The 21,422-nt window shown below is 39.9% G+C and overlaps 1 protein-coding gene and 1 pseudogene across 1 annotated transcript; one reads left to right on the top strand and one right to left on the bottom strand.

Annotated features, from left to right (window-relative positions):
• Positions 1–10,866: 10,866 nt before the first annotated feature.
• On the bottom strand, positions 10,867–11,314 carry LOC122738899 (annotated as a pseudogene).
• Positions 11,315–17,335: 6,021 nt separating this feature from the next.
• RPS27L (ribosomal protein S27 like) lies at positions 17,336–21,187 on the top strand. The gene is made up of 5 exons (XM_043980459.1): positions 17,336–17,359; positions 17,545–17,913; positions 18,575–18,683; positions 19,132–19,242; positions 20,999–21,187. Exons 1-5 carry the CDS (start codon positions 17,336–17,338, stop codon positions 21,025–21,027), a joined length of 642 nt encoding a protein of 213 aa, XP_043836394.1. The 3' UTR covers positions 21,028–21,187.
• The last annotated feature ends 235 nt before the right edge of the window (positions 21,188–21,422 follow it).

Here is a 21,422-nt window from a genome sequence, read left to right as displayed (position 1 = left end):
AGTTGCATAGGCCTAGTCACAGCTCTGGGCACTGAGCTACCGACCAAGGTCAAAACGCCACCCATGCCAAAATCTTATGTTTTGTCTTTTATCTACAATTATTTGGTTAGGTTCTGATCCATGCTCTTTGGGGGGGGGCGGAGAACACTGGGGTTAAATGACTTGCCCAGAGCACAGCTAATAAGTATCTGAGGTCATATTTGAACTCAAATCCTCTTGACTCCATGACCAGAGCTTTATCCACTGTGCAACCTAGCTGTCTCTTTATCTGTGTTCTCTTAAGAGGGTTATAAAATCCAAGAACCTTTTCTGTAGTACTATAACTAATAACCCCCTAAATTTATATATTGGTATTGTTGGAACCAAATTAAAAAGTAAGCTAGGTGGAGCAGTAGATAAAGCACTGGCCCTGGATTCAGGAGGACCTGAGTTCAAATCCAGCCTCAGACACAGACACTTGACTGTGTGACCCTGGGCAAGTCACTTAACCCTCATTGCCCTGCCCCCACAAGAAAAGAGCTGTGTACTTAACAGGAAAATTTTAAGGGCTTGGGAGCATGAAATAGAGATGGAATTGGACCATGCTTACTTAAAAGAATAGCTCTTCATTTTTAGCAATGTACTATTTTTCTCTCTCTTTCTTTCCTGTAAAATTGGGGAAATAATTCAGAAGTATCTCACAGATATAATGAGAGGCTTAACAAATAACAACTATGAAGTACTCTGTAGTGTAAAGTCCTTTGAAAATGAGAATAAACAATAGAATTTTCATCTAATATCCAAGTTTATGTATCCTCATTTCTACCACCAGAAAAAAAGTCTTTATCTTTTCTAATGTGGAAATTATACCATTTATTAAGCATTAATAATATTAATAAGCATTAAGCATGTGCAAGACATTAGGTATACAAAGATGAAAAGTGATTCCCTGCCCTCAAAGTTTTTACATTCTAGTAGGGGATGAGAAATGTACAAAAATAAAAGCATGTTCGAAAATGGTCAACTTAATACTTCCATATTTTGAGGGATCAGTGATCTCATCAATGTGAGCACTCCCTTCAGTAGGCAAGATCATGATCCTTCCATGCTGTCTTATCCTGTGCTATTCTTCTCATTAATTCAATTAATAAAATCAAGTAAATTAACCAAAGCAACAAGGATTTATTACATAATTGCTATGTACCAGGCATCATGCTAGGTGATGGGTAATGTTATTGCCCTTGTGTAATGGTTTATTTAGAATTAAGGAAGAGACAGGTTATGCTCACAGAAAAGTTATCTGATTGCAATTTATTGATGTTAAAACAAATTATACATGGGAGATATGTACCGGTCTATAACATAGGCACCTATGTCTTCATTTTTGTGATCCAGGACATGCTACAATATACATTAAGTGTGTCTAGGAACTTATCGGTTCTTCAAAGAAAGCTCCTGAACATTAGGGTTTAAGTTATTTTATATTCAGGAATAAACAAAGGGAGCTGATATCTTTTGCCAATTTGCCACTTTAGGATAAGCCAATCCTAAGCATCTCTGAATAGGCTAGTTATGTGTAGGCTACAAAAGGATGCATACAGAGGTTGATTAAATTACTTTGGACACACAGGGGTTATACTTATGGATTCATCAGTCACATTAGTTGTTCCTTAGTATCTCTGCTCCTCCTTGTGGTATAAAGAGCTTAGATTTACAAGGGTGTCTCACCACATATTTGGAGTCCATATTCCAGAAGTTCTCTCTTTATACAAGAGGTCTGAATGTATTGGGCAATTTCTTATTTCTGTATCTTATTGCCCCCACTTAGATGATATGGAAATTTCAGTATCTAGCACTGCCCTGATAGGAAGTTACAAAATCCCTTATGAGCCCATATCTCCACAAGGCTCAAAATGTTAATGGGTTTATTTGGTAAGTAGGTATTATTTTCTATGGATAGGATCTGATCCTTATAGGTGTGTTTTGTTGTTGTTGTTTTTTTAACAATCTCATTTGCTTGGGTGTCCAGGCATCCAATTGGCAGTACACAGTTATCATTCCTCTATATCAGTACTTCCCTTCATGTCTCATCACAGCTCTTGCTTCCAGTGAGTAGATGAAACCCATTGCTACTTCCTTCATAAACTTTTTTTTCTATCCTGGCTCCTTTAGCTTTCCTCAACTCATAGCAAATGGCTGTCATTCATTGTTCTCTGTCACATCTCCATTTCAAAGTCTAGCATTGTTCCACAAAAAGTTTTCTAGAGCCTTCAACGATGGTACAAGATATCTTATGTGAAGGGGGAGGGGGAGGTATTTTGTACCATCATTGAAGGCTATAGAAAGCTTTGAAATGAAGATGTGACAGAGAGAGATTTGATAAACTGTGAGAGCAGATAGAAGCATAATTTTTTCACGTTATGTTTCTTGCTTTGGGGTTTTTTTTACAATACATGTACTATGGAAATATGTTTTGCATGATTTCACATGTATATTTTTTATCATATTGCTCACCTCAATTGGTGGGGGAGGAGTGGGAAGGAGGGAGAGAATTTGGAACTCAAATTTGTTTTTTAATGGATATATTTAAAAAAATAAATAAAAATAAAGCACAATGAAATTGGGGGAAGGGCATTGACAACTGATTCATTTTTTTCTTGTTTTTTTTTCTTATTTTTTTAACCGATTTGCCAATCCTCCTCTTCTCTTACTCTCTCTCTCTCTCTCTCTCTCTCTCTCTCTCTCTCTCTCTCTCTCTCACACACACACACACACACACACACACACACACCACTGAAAAAGAAAACTCTCATAACAAAGATGCCTAGTCAAACAAAGCAAATTTCCACAATGGTCGCATGTAAAAATGTTCCACAGGCAATTTATAAAACACATTTGAAGCTCTGTGTGGTTCTTTTACCACTGTGGATACCAGTGCAGCACTTGATCTATCCATCTGTTATCCCACATTTATACTACATGACTAGTCCACTTCCTTTTCATTCTATGTATGTCCTTGCTGATATCTTTAATACCATTATTGGGAATATACTTTAGCCTACTCATACGCAGTGTATATCTTTCTATTTGAGTCACTTACAATTTTGATACTTCTGAGATTGTGGTGTTCCAGAATTTGTAGCTGTTTAGCATCATTAGGAGAGCAATAATATTTTAAAGATGGGCTTTTATAGCAGGAGTGTCTTGTAATTCTCAAAGTGTGATGTAATTTCCCAATTGAAATCCAGTTCAGGGGCGGCTAGGTGGCACAGTGGATAAAGCACCGGCCCTGGAGTCAGGAGTACCTGAGTTCAAATCCAGCCTCAGACACTTAACACTTACTAGCTGTGTGACCCTGGGCAAGTCACTTAACCCCAATTGCCTCACAAAAAAAAAAAAGAAAAGAAATCCAGTTCAATCTCCTCATCTCATTTTTCAGTTGTGGAACCAGCTCAGCACTTACCTGCAAGACAGCTTTCTTTATCTATATTTAAAAGTCAGGTCTTCCTGATTGCAAGTCCAGTACCCTGTACACTAATCCAAGCTGCTGCCTTTCTGTAGTAACTGCATGAAGCACAATATAGAGATAATGATAGATAGATAGATAGAAAGATAAGACTAACTCAATAGGTTACCTAATCACACAATTATATGTTAAAATATGTCCAAAATATGTACACATGTATGTACATATGTCAAATTTTAGACAATATACATTTTTCATCTACTTTGTTTTTCATTTGTGGATGGTTACACCAATCTCCTTCTAATAACTGTGGGCATCATTAAGGAGGTCCTGACATATTATGAATACTCAATACAATGAGCACATTGTGCTCATTGAGAAAAAGAGCACTTGGATTCATCATTGATAAAACATGCCTCAGACTTTACAAGGACATCTTCCAAATACCTGATAGAAAGAGTATTTCCCCTTATTGATTAAGTACATAGAAGATATCAAAAAGAGCAACCTGATAAATTCAAAAAGGTAGGGACTCAAAGGTGAATAAAAATACAATGTTCTTATGCTGACATTGATAAAACTGAACAAACAATTTGGTGACAGGAGCGGATATCAGAATGAGCAACTACTCTGTATTAATAATGGTTTACATTTATATACTTTACAGTTTGCAGTATCTTACATATATGATTTCATTTGATGCTGGCAAAAACTGTTATTATTAATCTCATTTTAGATGAGAAACTGAGGCTTAGAGAGGCTAATGTCAAGAAAAGTTAAAGATAAAAAAAGCTCTTAAAAAGGAGGGGGGGCGGGGCAGCTAGGTAGTGCAGTGGATAGAGCACCTGCCCTGGAGTCAGGAGGACCTGAGTTCAAATCCAGCCTCAGCCACTTGACACTTACTAGCTGTGTGACCCTGGGCAAGTCACTTAACCCCAATTGCCTCACTTAAAAAAAAAAAGATAAAAAAGCTAATAATTGCTTTCCCAGGGTCACATGCTAATAGGTGTCTCAGGCAGGATTCAAATTTAGGTCTTCCTGATTCCAGTACCCTCTCCACTAATCCATGCTGCCTTTCTATAGGGACTACATACAACACTGAGTTATGAAGGGTGCAGCTGGTTGTAGGTGGCAGACTTGTTTTTGCAACTGATCTATACAGAAAATAGCATCTCCTTGAATTTGTTCTTAAATGGGCTTTGAGATTCTGAAAAGCTTCTTCAGTTGGGAAAGTGGTAAGTTATATCATAACCTTTTCACTGTGATTCCTATCCTCTTGGCTATCCTACACTTCATTTTCCCTAACATTTTTCTCAGTGACAGTGTTTACTGATGGGTGGCGACTCAGATCAGAGGGTTGTCTGGCATCCATTCCTTCCTCGAAAAAGTCTTACAAGTTGCATTTTATTTGGAAAGGTCACATTCCAAAGTTCAGTTAAAAGGAACAGTTTTAAGATTTACCAGAAGCCATTCTAGTCTCCTTAAGAATCAGCATCTGGGGAGTTTCTGGTTACTTTCCATCAGCATGGTGTTGCTGGGTTTTTTATGCAGTTTATCTCTCATACTATTCATATGTAACAAATCACAACATTTACATTTTAACACTAACATTTTTTACAAGAAGGCCAACAAAATCTAATGCAGATTGGAGATGATCTGATGGTATTAACATTTATTACTGTTTTTTTTTTCTAAAAAATGTTTTCCTTGGCAGGTTTGGAAAAAGGAGTCACAGTATTTTAGCTTCCAGAGTTCTAAGGTCGTCTTCATCAGACCTACATACTTGCTTCATTTGAATTCTAATGCTATAGAGTCTGGGAACTCACCCCAGGCCTAATCTTCCTGGTTTTCTATTCTTAATCTTAGACTCATTTTTTCTCCTTTGATTTTCAGAAACACTTGAAGCAATACAAAATGACTTTATTTCAGACTAAATATAGGCAAATGGTTTCAAGAAAAAAAGTTTGCAAAGTTAATTATCCATACATGATATACATAGCACAATTCTGAACTTTGTGACAAATGCCACAAGAGGACTTAAGACATGTAACTGTCAAATAAAATGCTGTATCTATTTGCTGGTTTCTCCTTAATTAAAATTAGCTGCTCTCTGACATGAAATTTTTAGATAAAGTATGAGCTATGATTTGATTAAGTGTGAAAAGTACTTCCACTACAGAAATTGATCAACAATTAATAGAGAAGTAGAGTTTTAATTAAATGAAACAACTATTAGGTGCCTGCTATGTGCAAGGCATTTGGGAATCTAAAACCAAAATGAACTTGTCCCTGACCTCAAGGAGCTTACATTTTACTGGGGTTAGGGGGTGTACACAGATAAGTGTTATACAACATAGAGAGTAAAGGGAGAAAAGGAGAGATTGAAATGCTATAGGAAAATTTGAGCAGAGAGAACACTAGCAAAAATGGAAATCAGGAAGGCATGGATGAGGGTGGCTTATATAAATGCATGAAGGTGGGAGATGGAATTTAAAGCTTAAGAAAGAGGTAGAGGACTTTAGCAGGAATAAATTCTCTCTCTCTCTCTCTCTCTCTCTTGACTGAGGTTTCAGAGGCAGAGAGAGTATCATCTTTTCTCAGCCTCTGTCTGGAAATTCTGTTAACAGTATAAACTTAGCTGGCTCAGAGAGTACATGAAGAAGGGTTATGTAAAATGAAAGGGAAAATAGAAGCCAGAGTGTATAGAACCTAAAGTGCCAGGATTAGAAGTTAGTATTTTAGTCTAGAGGTAATAAGGTAACACGAAGTTTCCTTTGTAGGCTAGTAGTACAGTCAGAGCTGTTCAAGATTATTCTGATAGTTGTTTGGAGGATACATTGAAAATGAAGGTGGAATGGGGCGGCTGGGTTGCACAGTGGATAGAGCACTGGCTTTGGAGTCAGTAGTACCTGAGTTCAAATCCAGCCTCAGACACTTAACACTTACTAGCTGTGTGACTCTGGGCAAGTGACTTAACCCCAATTGCCTTACTAAAAAAAAAAAAAATAGCACACAGGGTACAGCTAGATGGCACAGTGGATAAAGCACTGGCCCTGGATTCAGGAGGACCTGGGTTCAAATCCAGCCTCAGACACTTGACACTTACTAGCTGTGTGACCCTGGGCAAGTCATTTAACCCTCATCACCCTGCCAGCTAAAAAAAGAAAAAGAAAAAGAAAGAAAGAATAAAAATTAAAATTAGCACACAGACATATTTTGAGATGATTGGCAATGCTTGTAACAAAACCATTTTCTTAAAAATATCTGAGAGCTGCTCTTTACGTGGTAGCAAGGAATTGGAAGTTGAGGGGGTGCCAATCAATTGGGGAATGGCTGGACAAGTTGTGGTATATGAATACAATGGAATACTATTGTGCTGTAAGAAATGATGAGCAGGAAGAGTTCAGAGAAACCTGGAGGGTCTTACGTGAGCTGATGATGAGTGAGATGAGCAGAACCAGAAGAACATTGTACACAGTGTCATCAACATTGAGTGTTGACCTACTGTGATGGACTATATTCTTCTCACCAATGCAATGGTACAGAAGAGTTTCAGGGAACTCATGATAAAAGAGGATCTCCAAATCCAAGAAAAAAAAAGAAAGAAAGAACTGTGGAGTATAGATGCTGATTGAACCATATTATTTCTTTTGTTTTGGGTGCTGTTGTTTTTTTTTTCTATTTTGAGGTTTTGCATCACTGCTCTGATTTTTTCTCTTGTAACAGGATTAATGCAGAAATAGGATTAATGTTATTATGTGTATATATATGTGTGTGTATATATCTATATCTATATCTATATGTATAGAGATATATAGACATAACCTATATCAGATTACCTGCTGTCTAGGGGAGGGGGGAGGGAGGGGAGGGAGGGAGAAAAATCTGAAATTGTAAAGCTTGTATAAACAAAAGTTGAGAACTATCTTTACATGTAACGGAAAAAATAAAATACCTTATACATTAAAAATAAAAAATAAAAAAAAAGAAGATAAGGGGAAAAAAATATCTGAGAAACTTGTTTTCTGAGTAACCCTCATAGATTCATAGCAGGTCCAAGACCTTAACAGCAAACCTAATAGGATTAGATGGAAATTTTGAAGAGGAAAGAAAGTAACTTTTATGTATTTGTTCACATCAGTTAGCATACTACAAGCTCTTAGTGAGTATTAAGTAGGCCAGCTCTCCAGTATTCAAGGACTGGTTATCCAGTTTGTGGATTATCATGATCCCTTGTCACTCCTCTTTTACCTTTATCACTGTTTTGTTTTGTTTTACCATTTTCCTGCACTTATTAGACCTTTCCCCTAGAAGATGAGCAGAGGAACTGCGAACCAATTAATTTAGCTCTTTGTGAACAGCTGAGACAATTTTGAAAGAGAAACTAACAAATCCTTTCTTAAACCCAGCTTTGGTATTTTTGTGGATTTAAATTATTTCTACCACCTAACCACCATGGATAATAAAGAGCCTGTGGTAAGAGCAAAGATGACAATAGGCATGCAACAGCTTTTCTGATTATAGTGAGCATGCTTAGAAAGAGTGCTATGCAACATTGAGGGAAGAACAAACTAGTAGTGATTTACATAATTTCATACCAGTAGAAGATCTAGGTGCAAATACTTGGATGGATTTGTTTTATTTCCAATTTGGCTTCTAGTCTTAGTCTCTGTTCCCTGCAGGAAACTTGTAATGACTATTCCTTAGATTTTTAAGAAGCTCATTTTACTCAATTACCTGTTATGAAAGGGAAGCTGACATCCTGAAAGGTGCCAGGAAGATTTATTTCTGGAAATTGCATTAGTTTATATAGACACAGACTCCATTGTTATCAAGGGGATAATTCTCCCTTCATGCAACTTGTATCTTCCCTTTATAAGGACATAGGACAGCTAGATGGAACAGTGGATAGACTATGCTAGGCCTGGAACTCATTTTCCTGAGTTCAAATCTGACCTTGGTTACTTGCTAGCTGTGTAACCACCGGCAAGGCACTTAACCCTCTTTGCTTCAATTTCCTCTTTTGTAAAATGAGCTAGAGAAGGAAATGGCAAGCCACTCCAGTATATATGCCAACAAAACCCCAAATGGGGTCATGAAGAGTCTGAAACGACTAAACAAGTCTCCAATTTATATGTTTTATAAAAAGGGCTACTCCTGCCACCTATTGGATTTTACATGAACTTCAGGTCTTAATTAGTGTGTTTATTGAGTATTTATTTCTCAAATGGTAGGATCATAGGATTATAGATTTAGAGCTGAAAAGGACCTTAAAGGTAATTTAATCCAATCTCCTCATTTTAGATATGAGGAAACTAAAACCCAAAGATGTTAGGTGACTTACCAAAGTAACACAGGTAGTAAGTGGCCAAGGTAGGATTTCAACTGCAGTTGTTGGACTCCAAATGCAGCACCGATTCTCCTCTGCCTTCCTGCTCTTCATGTAGAGGCAGTATGGCAGTGTGGATAGAGGGCTGGTCTTGTAGTCAGTAAGGTTGTTTGTGTTCAAGTCCTGCCTCTGACACATACTCGCTCTATGGCCACAAGCAAGTCATTTAACCTCTATAAGTTACAGATAGGTTAGAGTTTTTATATCAGGAGCTTCATACTTAATGAAGTTACAGATCCTGGCTCCTCATCCCCTTCAGTTGCTCTATATCCATCCAAACTGAATGCTAACCTTTTTTTACCCTGCCATCTAGAAAGGGAAACAATGATTATAGTATGGCTTCATCAAGAAAGAGCCTAAACAATTCAACCAGTTGATATTTCCTCAATAGTTTTGGTAAGCAACTTATATCAATTCTCTTTTACAAACAAATATTTACTGAAAAGATATAGCAAGAACTGAATCATAAAACAACTCCCTGAAGCAGAGGCTGCTCTCTCCTCTATACCTGGAAAGGGCAAGTTCAAATTTAACATAGTTTTTATAAAAATGTCTCCCCCTGTTGAATTCTAAAGATAGCATTTATTTATTAATTTTTGTATTTATTGTTTTTTAATCAAACCACTAGGAAAATATGACACAGCCTTGAAACACTGAACAGGAAGCCTATGTTAACTGCATTCAGTAAGAAGTTGGTATAAATAAAACAAGATCTTTTCCAACATAATGCCTGGTACTGACATGAGTTTTAATTGACAGTGATAACTGGGTAATTGATGTCAGCTGCCTCCTGTACTCTGGGGTAGAAAAAATCTCTGCCTTGCAATCTGCTTATGCCCCAGAAGTTTAAGTTGTCTTCCTACCCTTTCCTGTTCTCAGAGGCTCCTCTTAATTTGCTTCTGTTGAAGAGGGCAAATCAGCAGGACCAGGATCAAGTATCACATATTTTTGTCCTTTGGGGAAAATTTTTCCCCAAACCAGTCATCTACCATTCCCTTAAGCAAGAGACTTAAGATTGCTCTGCAAGAAAAGAGGCTTTCCTTGGCCTTACCTAAAAATGATTAGTCCCAAAAGAACACTTTAACTGAAGTGTTGCCCCTGTAGTACCTTCCAGAAGAGGAAGAAAAAGTAACCTGAGCAGCAGTGCCAGAGAAGCTAAGGTAAAGGAACCAGCTTCACATGCTTGGTGGGAGATTTCCCTCTTACGTTCTTGCCTGGTGTCCCAGCTGAAAGCTGTCGTGAGCACTGTCCTCATCAAAGGAAAGACCACCCAGGAGCTGCTCAGTGTTCTAACCCAAATAACCCTCCTTCCCCAAACTGCCCCTCTGAATGCCAGGTTCTTGTGCTAGGGAGAAAAGTACAACCGTGTTTCTCTTTTCCAGTCAGTAGTGAACTTATGGCTGAGAAATGGCTGAATCAGGTGGACAGGAAGTTGGCACCAAACAAAAGTGGACGACTGCTGCAGGGCTTCATACCGGATGGGAGGTAGGTTGGGGAGAACCCACCAATGGATTGGTGGATTCCCACCAATGCAAGGGGCTATTCCAGCATTCAGGAATGGAATACCTGTGAACCAGCTGAAAGCCATCAAGGGCTCCAACAGACAGAACAGGGGGCATCTTCACTAACAGGACAGGCCTGGGTAATATTAGCCTCTCACACTACCTCCAATCCAGACCTGAGAACCAGTCTCTTTCATTTCTCCACCTATAGGCTAAAACATATAATGGAATCAACAGAGTCCAGAGGCAGATGCCAAATTCCCATAAAGATTTTCTTAAACTTGCTACAGCCTCCATTTCTTCATTCTTAAATTTTCACTGAAAGGTAAAAGTTTCCATACATTTTATTTTATTTATTTATTTTTTTAGTGAGGCAATTGGGGTTAAGTGATTTGCCTAGGGTCACACAGCTAGTAAGTGTTAAGTGTCTGAGGCCGGATTTGAACTCAGGTCCTCCTGACTCCAGGGCTGGTGCTCTATCCACTGCACCATCTAGCTGCCCCTCCATACATTTTAAAAAACAGACCCACTCTCCCACCCTGATGACTACTGACAACGACTCTATTTTGCAATAGATGCCAGGGAATCCTTCATCTTCTTGGTCATGGTGGGGATGAGATGCATGTGGTCATCAACACATTTGGTCACACAGGACTCCAGCTGCCTCTTCACTTGCTGTTTCTTGCTCCCAGCATCCATCAGGTCTTTGGCTTTGTCATTGCAGTGCATAGTGCATCGAGCCAGACGGTCCTGGAATTTTTCCAGTTCAATGGTCACAAGGGCCTGTGCTTGGGCCAATGGTGCATGGCAGCGCTCAATGCACTGATGAACCTGCTGCATGGAGGCCTGGGTATCCTCACAGCAGCTGGCACTGCATCAGAACATGGTACCTGGCATCTTGCGGATATTCTCCCGCTCCAGCCCCTTCACCATGGTGTCCACCGCCTCCTGCACCCGCAGCTGCTGCGACTCCGCCATGGCGCACACACCCACCCCTGGGCCCCATTCCCTGCCCAGTTCGGCCCAGCCCTAAAGATAGCATTTAAAAAGTTGCTACCCAAAAATAAATTAATTAATTAATTAAAAAAAATAATAAGGGGCGGCTAGGTGTTGCAGTGGATAAAGCACCGGCCCTGGATTCAGAAGTTCCTGAGTTCAAATCCGGCCTCAGACACTTGACACTTACTGGCTGTGTGACCCTGGGCAAGTCACTTAACCCCATTGCCCCGTGTAAAAAAAAAAAAAGTTGCTACCTTGCTTACAGAACCCTAGTACTTTGGCTAAGGGACATGGTATCTCGGCTGCTGGTTTGGTTCACTGCTGGGCTAGGCCACACAGGATATTCAGCTTCAATTTCTGCCATGAACTCCTGCCACTGAACTTCTGATGCCTCTTTTGATCTTTCAGAGTTTATAAGTCATCCTGGTCCCAATACTTCTTCACCCAAGCTCAGGAAAGGCTAAATACAATAGGAATAGAAGAAACAGGCCCATGTGCTCATAGGCCAGGTAATGGTTCTCCTCCCCTTTACCTGGAGATGTACAGAAGTTCTTCCTCACTTGAAAGGGAGAGCTCAAGTTGCTTTTTTTGGAACCCTTTGTATGCACATTCAATTATGACTCAATAGCCAGTTGAAAGGCTCTTTCCCCCGCCCCCCTCCAACATGAAGAAAGTGGACAGGAAACAGTTATAGAATACCTACACATACTCTGAAGAGGGGAGCAGGGTTCATCCACTATGTACCACTGTGCAGTTCCAGAAATGGGTTCTCCAAGGCTCCTTTCTGTGGGTATTCAGCAGGCAGACAATATTACTCAAGTGCCAAGGACTGGGCCTCCACTGGCTTGTTATCCTCAGCAAATCACAGTATATTTTGAACACATTGTGTATATTCTCAATTCAAAATAGCTTTCTGAGATCACTAGGAGACATAAGCATTGTCCTTTTACTTGCTTCCACAGAGTCAAACAAAAAAGAGTTTCAAAATAGTCGATTTTATATAATCCCACATGTATGGGTGAATATTATAATTGTTCCCAAATATTGAGTTATGCAGATTCAACAACAACAGTAGCAAAAAAAATTTTTTTTACAAAGTTTATCAGAGATTACTGTTTCTTTAATATTTAACAAAGACTTGGCTTGTTGTTATGCATCTCTGTCACTGAAAGGGCAATCCAAATGGAATTTCTAACAACCCTCATTAAGACAAGCTGCTAGGGCTATCCCTCCATTTAAAGTAGATGAAGGGAATACTGTAAAGTTTATGTAAATTTTAGAAAAATGTTTGATAAAGTACCTCATACCACACTTGGAGAAGATGGAGAGATTTAGACTATGATAATATAATTAAATGTAGCTGATTGGATGGTTGGACTTGAATAGTAGTCATCAATGGCTTAGTGTTCACATGGTCAGAGGTCTTCATTGGAGGGACCTGTGGTTGGCCCTGTGTTGTTTAATATTGTTATTAATAACTTGGATAAAGGTATAGATGATAGGCTTATTACATTTGTAGATGACACAAAGTGGAGAGGAATAGCTAATACATTGGATGGCAAGATCCAAAATAATTTTGAAAAACTAGAGGATTGGGTAGAAAATAATAAATTGAAATTCAATAGGGATAAATTTAAAGTTTTACACTTAGTTTTTAAAAATCCATTTGACAAGTATAGGATAGAGGAGGCATGGTTAGCCAGTTTTTGTTTGAAAAAGATCTGAGTATTTTAGTGGACCACAATCTCAATATAAGTCAACAGTATGATATGGCAGCCAAAAAAAAAAAAAAAAGAAAGGAAGAAAAAGAAAGGAAAAAAACCCTAATGACATTCTAGTGTGAAAATATTTTGTTAACTAGGGCTAATTTTGGGGGGCTAAACTATGGATGACTAAACTGGGGACTTTTGACTATTTGGCTATCTGACTTTGTTAATTTAATGTGGGCCGTTTATAAAGTTCCACCACACTGCTCCCAAACTGATAAACTAAAGATTAAGAAGCCTCTTAACCAGGGGCAGCTAGATGGTGCAGTGGATAGAGCACCGGCCCTGGAGTCAGGAGTACTTGAGTTCAAATCCGGCCTCAGACACTTAACACTTCCTAGCTGTGTGACCCTGGGCAAGTCACTTAACCCCAATTGCCTCACTAAAAAAAAAAAAAAAAAAGCCTCTCAACCAAATAATCAAAGCAGAGTTTATTTATGAGATACTGTTGAAAATTAAGAATACAGGGAAATAAAGTGTACAACCTGACTGCTTTCCTGTGGTCTCTTTCCACTGTGTCTCTTTCCCACCTGCTGTGCTTAGAACTTCTTGAATGCAATAAGGGCCTTAGCAGCCTCCTGCCTCAGGGAACGCTATACTTTCCCTGCTCAGCTCCTTTCTTCTAACTCCTCTTAACTTTCTCCAACCTGTACCCTGTGCTGACCTGCTTGGGTGCTCTCCGCTGCCTCCTGGTCAGTCTGTCTTCTGCCGCCCTTGCTCCTAGTCCTGCATTGCTGTTCGACTCGTCTCCTCCCGTCCCACCCCCTCCTTTCTAATCTTCTCAGCCACCCTCTTGACCTCTTCTCAGCCCCCTGTCTCCTTGTCGGAGCTCCCCTCTAGTCAGCCCCCCTCCTTCTCTTGTCTATCTAGTCCGTCCCCGAGTCTAACTCCTGTCTCACTCCCAGGTCTATATATACCTTTTCTTCTCTCCACTCAAATCTTGGGGCTTCCTTCGCCCCCACAGACCAAGCTAATCCGCCAGCCAGGGCTTCGGCTGATTGGGGGGGGGGGAAGGGATGCACTCTCACTTCACGGGCCTCAGCACAGGCTATCTGGGATCTTTCAGATCGCTCTGCTCAGGTCGGAGGGAGCTGGGGCTTTTTTCCCCTCAGCTGTCTGACCTGGTGTCTTGTATAGCCCACGGGGCTTTTTCTGCTCAGCTGAAGCTGAGGAGGAGGGGGAGAGACCCTGAGGGCCTAAGGCTTTCTAATCTCAGCCTAAAGGTAGGGTCCCCAAATCAAAATAAATTTCCACACTAGCCAGTCATAACTTCTAGGGAAAAGGAAAATAGTTCCCCTCTATTCTGTCTGCAATAACCAAATTTGGAGTATGTGTCCACTTCCTCAGCAAAATCAGCCAGAGTGCATTTATAGCCTCAGTCCAGAACTGTTCTTTGAGATCTCTAGGAGGAATAAGCATTGTCCTTTCACTTGCTTTCCTAGGGCCGAATAGAAGAGTCTGTTTAAGAAGGACATGAATAAATTGCTTTTAGAGTAAACAGAGAAGAGCAACCAGGATGATGAAGGGCCTCAAGTCTATGTCATATGAGGTCAAAGGATGTTTAGTCTAGAGAAGACTCAGGGGGTAACATCGTCATTATGTTCAAGTTTGGATTTCAATTAAAATACAAAAGTATGAGGGAATTAGAACAGCAAGTGGTAGTAGAAATTGAGTAAACCACATTGAGTCCATCTTATGACTCAATTCTGGATCTAGCTCAGTTCCCTTTCTACTCAATTATGGGTTTTTGTTCAATTTTTATCTTGTGAGAAAACTATTCAATTGTGGGAATTGTGGGGGGAAAACTTTATTGCATTGTTTGAACCTAGCCCTGTTTAACTGGGAAGCTGGATCACCTCTACCTGCTGCTTAGAGACCCTTAACTAAGGATCTAGGTTATGCTGATCAGAAACCCAGTCACATCTGAAGACTGATGCAAGGAGTTTTCTTATAATTATATCAAACAACCCATATGTATTATCTGTAATCTGGCCCCATACTGTTATTCAGTTATTGTTTCTCTATTCCTTTGATTGAATACAGACACTTGGGAGGGGTGGAACAAATCTTTTTCTGATTTCAGGGAATTGCACCTGTTTGATCTCCCCCTGACTGTATATCATCAATATTTACTGTATTGGAAATTTAAAAGTCTTAGTAGTATTATGAAAATAGTTTTGACCTCACAAACCCCCTGAAAGTGTCTTGGGTACTACTATGGGTTCCAGGACCACATTTTAAAGACGGTTATATCAGTTCATCATCTCTCTGCCAAGAGGTGAGCACCAAACACCTTTGATGATTACTTATTTATGATATAATTTGGAGTCTGGAAGTGCTCCCCTCCACCTTCCCCCTTTTAAAAAAATTTCCCTTGCGATTCCATACCATTTTTAAGGCTTTTGTTAACTCAATATTGGCTCTCTTTCACTTTCCCCATACCAGCTGTTCCAAACTTTCTCCTCTCTCCTCAAACCCCCAAATCCACACCCTGTCCTCTCACTCTCACTTCTCATTTTACAGAAAAATTTAAGACCATTCAACGTGAACTCCCTCAACTTCCTTCCTCTGTTCCTTTAAAACTTTCCATTCTCCCTTCCTTCTATTCTCTGCACTCTTTACCAATGCTAACTCTTCCTCCTGTCCCATTCCCTTTTATCCTGTTCCAAGGATCAGCTGTCGTTTATGCATCTTCAATCTCTTTCTCCCTGCTTGGCTCCTTTCCCTCAATTTATAAACTTGTTCAGGTCTCTCTAAACGTAAAAGAGATTATCTTAATCAAATTACCCCTTTGATATTCCTTTGATCCATACCAACCCCATTCAGTTTTCTTACTTTTATCTTTTCTCTACTGCCATTTTTTTTAGAAAGAACAATCTACAATTGCTTCTTTATGTGTTCACCACCTATTCAATCCTCAGTCCTATATAACCAGGTTCTTGTTCCTCTAATGAAGCAATTCTGTCAAAATCCCTTTCTCAATTTCTTTTGATTGCAGCATGACATTGTAAATAGCTCACTGTTCTTCAAACTGTCACAGGGAAAATAGGTGGTGGGGGTCCTCATACACAGTATGAGTTCCTCTGTAAAGAATTACAACTCACACACGTCCTAAGATTAAAGAACAGTTTTATTCAGTATAAGTGGACCTGGTTGAAAAGAAAGTTTAGAACTTTTACCTCCCTGAACCAGAGGAAGGATGACGATTTTATAGAGGGTAGGTGGGGTTATCACCTGAAAATGGAAAATTCCTTTTTCAACTGGGGAAAGCTTGAATGAGGGGTGATGGACCTGACTTCTGGAGTTAAGATCTCTGTTCTGGGCCCTGCTCAAAGTAGTAGCCATGCCTAATGGACTTCTCTCCCCTTACTTCTTAGGTGTGTCTGTCCTGATATTTAGTTGGCCAATTTAAACTTTTAGAGTCCCTTAATTCCTCGATATCCTAAGCCCCATGTCAATAATTTAAGAGATATCTTTCTTTTAGCTTGTACTTGTATTGCTAGCACAAAGTTAGAAATGTGTATTCCTTAACCCAAAGTCAGGCACATAATAATTGCTTCAAAAATGTTTGTTAAGGACTTGTAAACTAGGGAGTAGTCCGAAGCACTTAAAGGGCGAATAATTTGCCCAGGAACATAAAGCTATTGTCTTGTGCTCTTCCAATTTTCAAGGGTCCTAAACTTAAACTGACCATTTCTCAACCCCCACCTCCTTATGTAGAAGTTCCTCCCTTTTTTCTTCAAGAAGCTGTCCTGATCTTCCTAAAGGACAATGATCTCTCCTTCTCAAATCTCTCATAGCACTCTTGTGAGACCTCTTTACAATCATCTCATTTTCACTTGTATCATGGTTATTAGAGGATTTCTATTCCCAGTACCTTGAATGTAACTATCATGCTTTCTTTGACACAACTTGTGTTACAAGGGTACCTATGAAATTTTTAAATATGGGGAAGGTCTCCTGTATATTATTCATTAGAAATTGTATAGTAAATAAAACTGAGGTTTTCAAAATTAATTAATGCTTATTGTAATATAGTCATAGCCGTTTCACTGGAAATTACATAGTAAATAAAACCGAGGTTTTAAAAAGTAATTAATAGGTGCTTATTGTAATATAGCCATAGCCATTTCATTGGAAATTTTATGGATAAGAAATGGTCCTTTTCCTCATCTATTAATCAAAACGGGGGGGGGGGGGTTGGACTAGATGACACCTAAACGGGTGTGGTCCCATGGACTCTGAGCCCCAGCATCACGTATTCCTTTAAACAGCCTTCGTTATCAGCCTCTGCAATGGGACAGCGGGAAGAGGTCACTGACTGGCTCGCAGAGGCAGCTGGAGGCGGAGCGGGGCCTCAGAGGCCATCTAGTCTAACGAATTCGTATTGCATTTGAGGAAACTGAGGCCAGCAGCTGCAGGAAAGGGGGGTGGGGTTAATAGTCCAGCGGGGGGGAGGCGTGGGCGGCTCAAGTCCGCGAGGTCTGGGCCCGAGGCTCAGGGTCCCGGACTGAGCCCGTAAGTGGTCGAGGCGCGCGCTCTGCCCGCAGGCCCTGGCACCCAGGCCCGGCTGCCCAATCTAAACAAGGCAGGGGTGGAAGCCGCCTCCCGGGAGGGGCTCTGGAGCCTCGGTTTGGGCCGGAGGTCACCAACGAGAGAAGAGGCCAGAGTGGCCGCGGGCCGCTCCTTCCCGCCACCCTCCGCTCTCTATCCCGGAAGCTGACGCAGCGGCGGCGGCGGAGCTGGGACTGTTTGGCTGCGGGGCATCATTTCAGGCGGTTGCGCTGGGCCTCCGGGAGCGTCGTCATGCCTGTGAGTTGTTGACATGGACCCTGCAGCTCCCAGCCGCCTCTGAGCGCGGGAGGGAGATGTGTCCAGACATGCCTCGGGCTGGAGCCGCTGCCCTTCGGCCCGGCTTGGGGTCACCGATCCCGCCCCCTGTTATATATGCGCATTATCGGGTGGGGGGGGGGTCGGTAGAGATCGCAGTCATTATTACTGAAGAGGAAACTGAGGCCGGGGGAGACGAAGGGACTTGCATAGACAGTAGGGATGTTGACTCGGGTCCTCGGACCCCCCCACGAGCTTCTCTTGCTTTCCTCCACTTCTCCCCCCGTCCCCCCCCCCCCAAAAAAATAAAAGGACTTCTTAGTCCTCTCCTCTTTTTTCCTACCTCTGCCCACCTGGGGCATTAAGCCCTTTAAGGGTAAGTTCTCTTTTCTGCCAAACTAAGGAGTTTTCCCGGAGGGCGGGGGAGGGGGGGTGTTGGGGGCTTACTTCACCTGCCTAAAGCTTTCGTTTTCTGCAGCTGCTTTGATTTTTGTCCGCAGTCTAGTAAAGAGGAAGAGATGATTATGCTTGTGAAAGTAATTCTTAAGTGCGATGTATTCAAGACTTCACATATGGTTGAAGTCCTGGAGCATGACATAATGCAAACTGATGATGACGCATGCTTTTTTGTTTTATTTAACAGTTGGCTAGAGATTTAGTGCATCCATCCCTAGAGGATGAAAAGAAGAAACATAAAAAGAAACGCCTGGTTCAGAGTCCAAATTCTTACTTTATGGATGTCAAGTGTCCAGGTAAAATGGGACTTCGGTCCAGATCTTGATTATTCTACTAATGAAATGAAACCTATCTATAGAAAAAGGTAGTGTGACATATGTGAAAACTCCCTAAACCTAGCCTCGTGATGGAAGGTGTAATTGGAAATTTCATAACGCCTACAGGGGAATTTTCATCAAAAAAAAAAAGGTACTGAAAGGCCTTGCTGCCAGCCAGATCTTTGTGACAAGTTTAGAAAATTTGGATTGTTAGAATTTTTTTTTTTACTTGGAAAATCCATTTTTTACTATTGCTGAATTTTTTAAGCTTTTCACATGGAGAAATTCCTTTTTAATAATAACATGAAAAACACATGAAATTTTCAATTTACAATGATAGTTCTCTTCCTGAGTTTAGTGAATATTATTTTGCTCCCCTGTTTCATTTTTGAGTAATGCTGCCTTTTTTTCCCTTTTTTCTTTTTAGGCTGCTACAAGATTACCACAGTCTTCAGTCATGCCCAGACAGTGGTTCTTTGTGTAGGTTGTTCAACTGTGTTGTGCCAGCCTACGGGAGGAAAGGCCAGACTCACAGAAGGTATGGTTTGGCATTTTCTAATCCAGATATAAGATTATCTGACTGTGAGTGTTGTGCTTTTTAATTTAGGACTACTCAAGGGTTCTTCCTATTACAAAGGGATTGCTCTCTTAACTTTCTGGATTATAAACTAATATTTGTAACCTTAACCTTGAAAGTCTTCATTTATGCTTATTAACCACATAATTTGTGTAAGTGTATTCCATGTACAGATTGTTAACTACCTGACTCAGGCAGAGGAACTTAGGGCTAAAGTGTTAGCTCTGCCAATTAAAGATCAATCAGAAAGAAGATAAAGAAATTATAATGTAAGTTAGTGTGAAAATTATTTAATTTACCAACATTTTTTCAGGAACACCTATGCATTAAAGATAGACCTGTAATTTGGGGGGTGGGGTGGGCAATGAGGGTTAAGTGACTTGCTCAAGGTCACACAGCTAACAAGTGCCAAGTGTCTAAGGCTGAATTTGAACTCAGGTCCTCCTGAATTTAAGTCCAATGCTTTATCCACTGCACCACCTAGCTGTCCCCACCTGTATTTCTTTTTAAGGCCACATTTAAAAAGCAGTCTATATGTTTGGAATTCAGAGACTTAATATCTTCTATTTTAAATGTTTCAAACATTTTCATTAAAGTTGCTTTTATAGGTTACCTTCTGAAATGGAACAAAACCAGTTAAGTATACCTATCTAGATCTTATCCTAAAGTATGAAAGTTTCATTTGTCAAACAACTGAACATACATAGTATGGCAAAAATTAAGTTGCTTCCAAAACTATCTAACAGTCACTTTAAGTCTTGCATAGAAATCTAATTATAATTCTTATCTTTCAGTAGTATGGTGACAATAAATCATGTTCTAGAAAAACGAATTTACAAAAAGTAGGTGGTGCTTGAAAATTACAAGTAGCATTTTGGAGATCTGAGCTCTAACCCCAGTTTTGATAGAACTGGAGGAGATCTGCAAGTCTAAGGCTTAATCTATTATGATCCTATTTTCTCATTCTTTTGGGATCTGAATGTTAAGTATAAGTATTTGAGCTCAAAGGTAAAGAACTAATACTAAATGAAAAGCAACATATTGTTGGCCTGATATGTTCTCAAAGAAAGGCAGTGTAGTCCAGTGTCTAGAGCTGGCCTTAGAGCTAGAAAGGCCTCAGTTCCAGTTTTGCCTCCCAGCACTGTAGGCAATTTTGTGTTTCAGAAAAAGTGCCAATCTGCATTGTTAAAAATTCACCTCATGTAGGAGTTCCTAATATCATTAAAATCACAGGTCTATTCTCTTTCTTCATGTAAAAATGTGTAAGTCTGGAAAGCTTTCTAATTTTGCTGTAGTCCTGAGAGCTTATCACAACTCATAATAGGTCTAAAAGGGTAATTCTTAGTAGAATGCTTTAAATAGATTTTTTTTAACAAGTTAGGCTAATTAGAAAGGAACTCTATTCAAAGTGACTTTGGACAGCACTATAAATCTATTTCTGGAGTGGAGGGCCTCACCTTGCATTCAACCCATAATTCATGCCAATGGTTTTAATATAGTTGTAGGTGATGGAAGTATAAATGATAATTACAAAAGCTAAAAACTAAATTCTATTAAGGAGAATTTTGGTTTAAAGGATAAATTATACCTCTCTATAAAAATGTGATGTTTATAAATCTAAACAATATCTGCATCTAAAAAGGAGCTTTTCTATATTCAAAATCATATTGTACAAGGACAGACTATCCTGTTATTCTTTCATATGCTTCCTTTACAGGTTGCTCATTTAGAAGAAAGCAACACTAATGACATTCAACTTCACGAATTCGACATAATGTATATCTCAGAAAGCCTTATCTGTTCAGCAATCCAAGTGTCAGTATAATTAAGTCTGACTTTGTAAGGTATATAACAGTGGTGTCTGGTTTTGGAGTCTGTTTTACATTAAAATTTTAATTATATGCAACATTCTACTTGTATTTTTTGTGTATGATTATTTTCTGTCTGTATGTGTATATACATACATATACACGTATGTTCTGGTTTTTTTTTTTCTTTAGTGAGGCAGTTGGGGTTAAGTGACTTGCCCAGGGTCACACAGCTAGTAAGTGTTAAGTGTCTGAGGCCGGATTTGAACTCAGGTACTCCTGACTCCAGGGCCGGTGCTCTATCCACTGCACCACCTAGCTGCCCTACATGTA

This window comes from Dromiciops gliroides, chromosome 2 (assembly GCF_019393635.1).
Source record: "Dromiciops gliroides isolate mDroGli1 chromosome 2, mDroGli1.pri, whole genome shotgun sequence".
Lineage (NCBI taxonomy): Eukaryota > Metazoa > Chordata > Mammalia > Microbiotheria > Microbiotheriidae > Dromiciops > Dromiciops gliroides.
This window is presented reverse-complemented; position numbering and strand designations above follow the sequence as displayed.

Excerpts from the sequence above, each read along its gene's own strand:
- RPS27L (XM_043980459.1), top strand. The coding sequence starts at position 17,336 with ATGGACTCTGAGCCCCAGCATCAC. Across the intron at positions 17,914-18,574 it reads CCGGGAGCGTCGTCATGCCT|TTGGCTAGAGATTTAGTGCA; the intron begins GTGAGTTGTTGA and ends TTTATTTAACAG. Across the intron at positions 19,243-20,998 it reads AAAGGCCAGACTCACAGAAG|GTTGCTCATTTAGAAGAAAG; the intron begins GTATGGTTTGGC and ends CTTCCTTTACAG.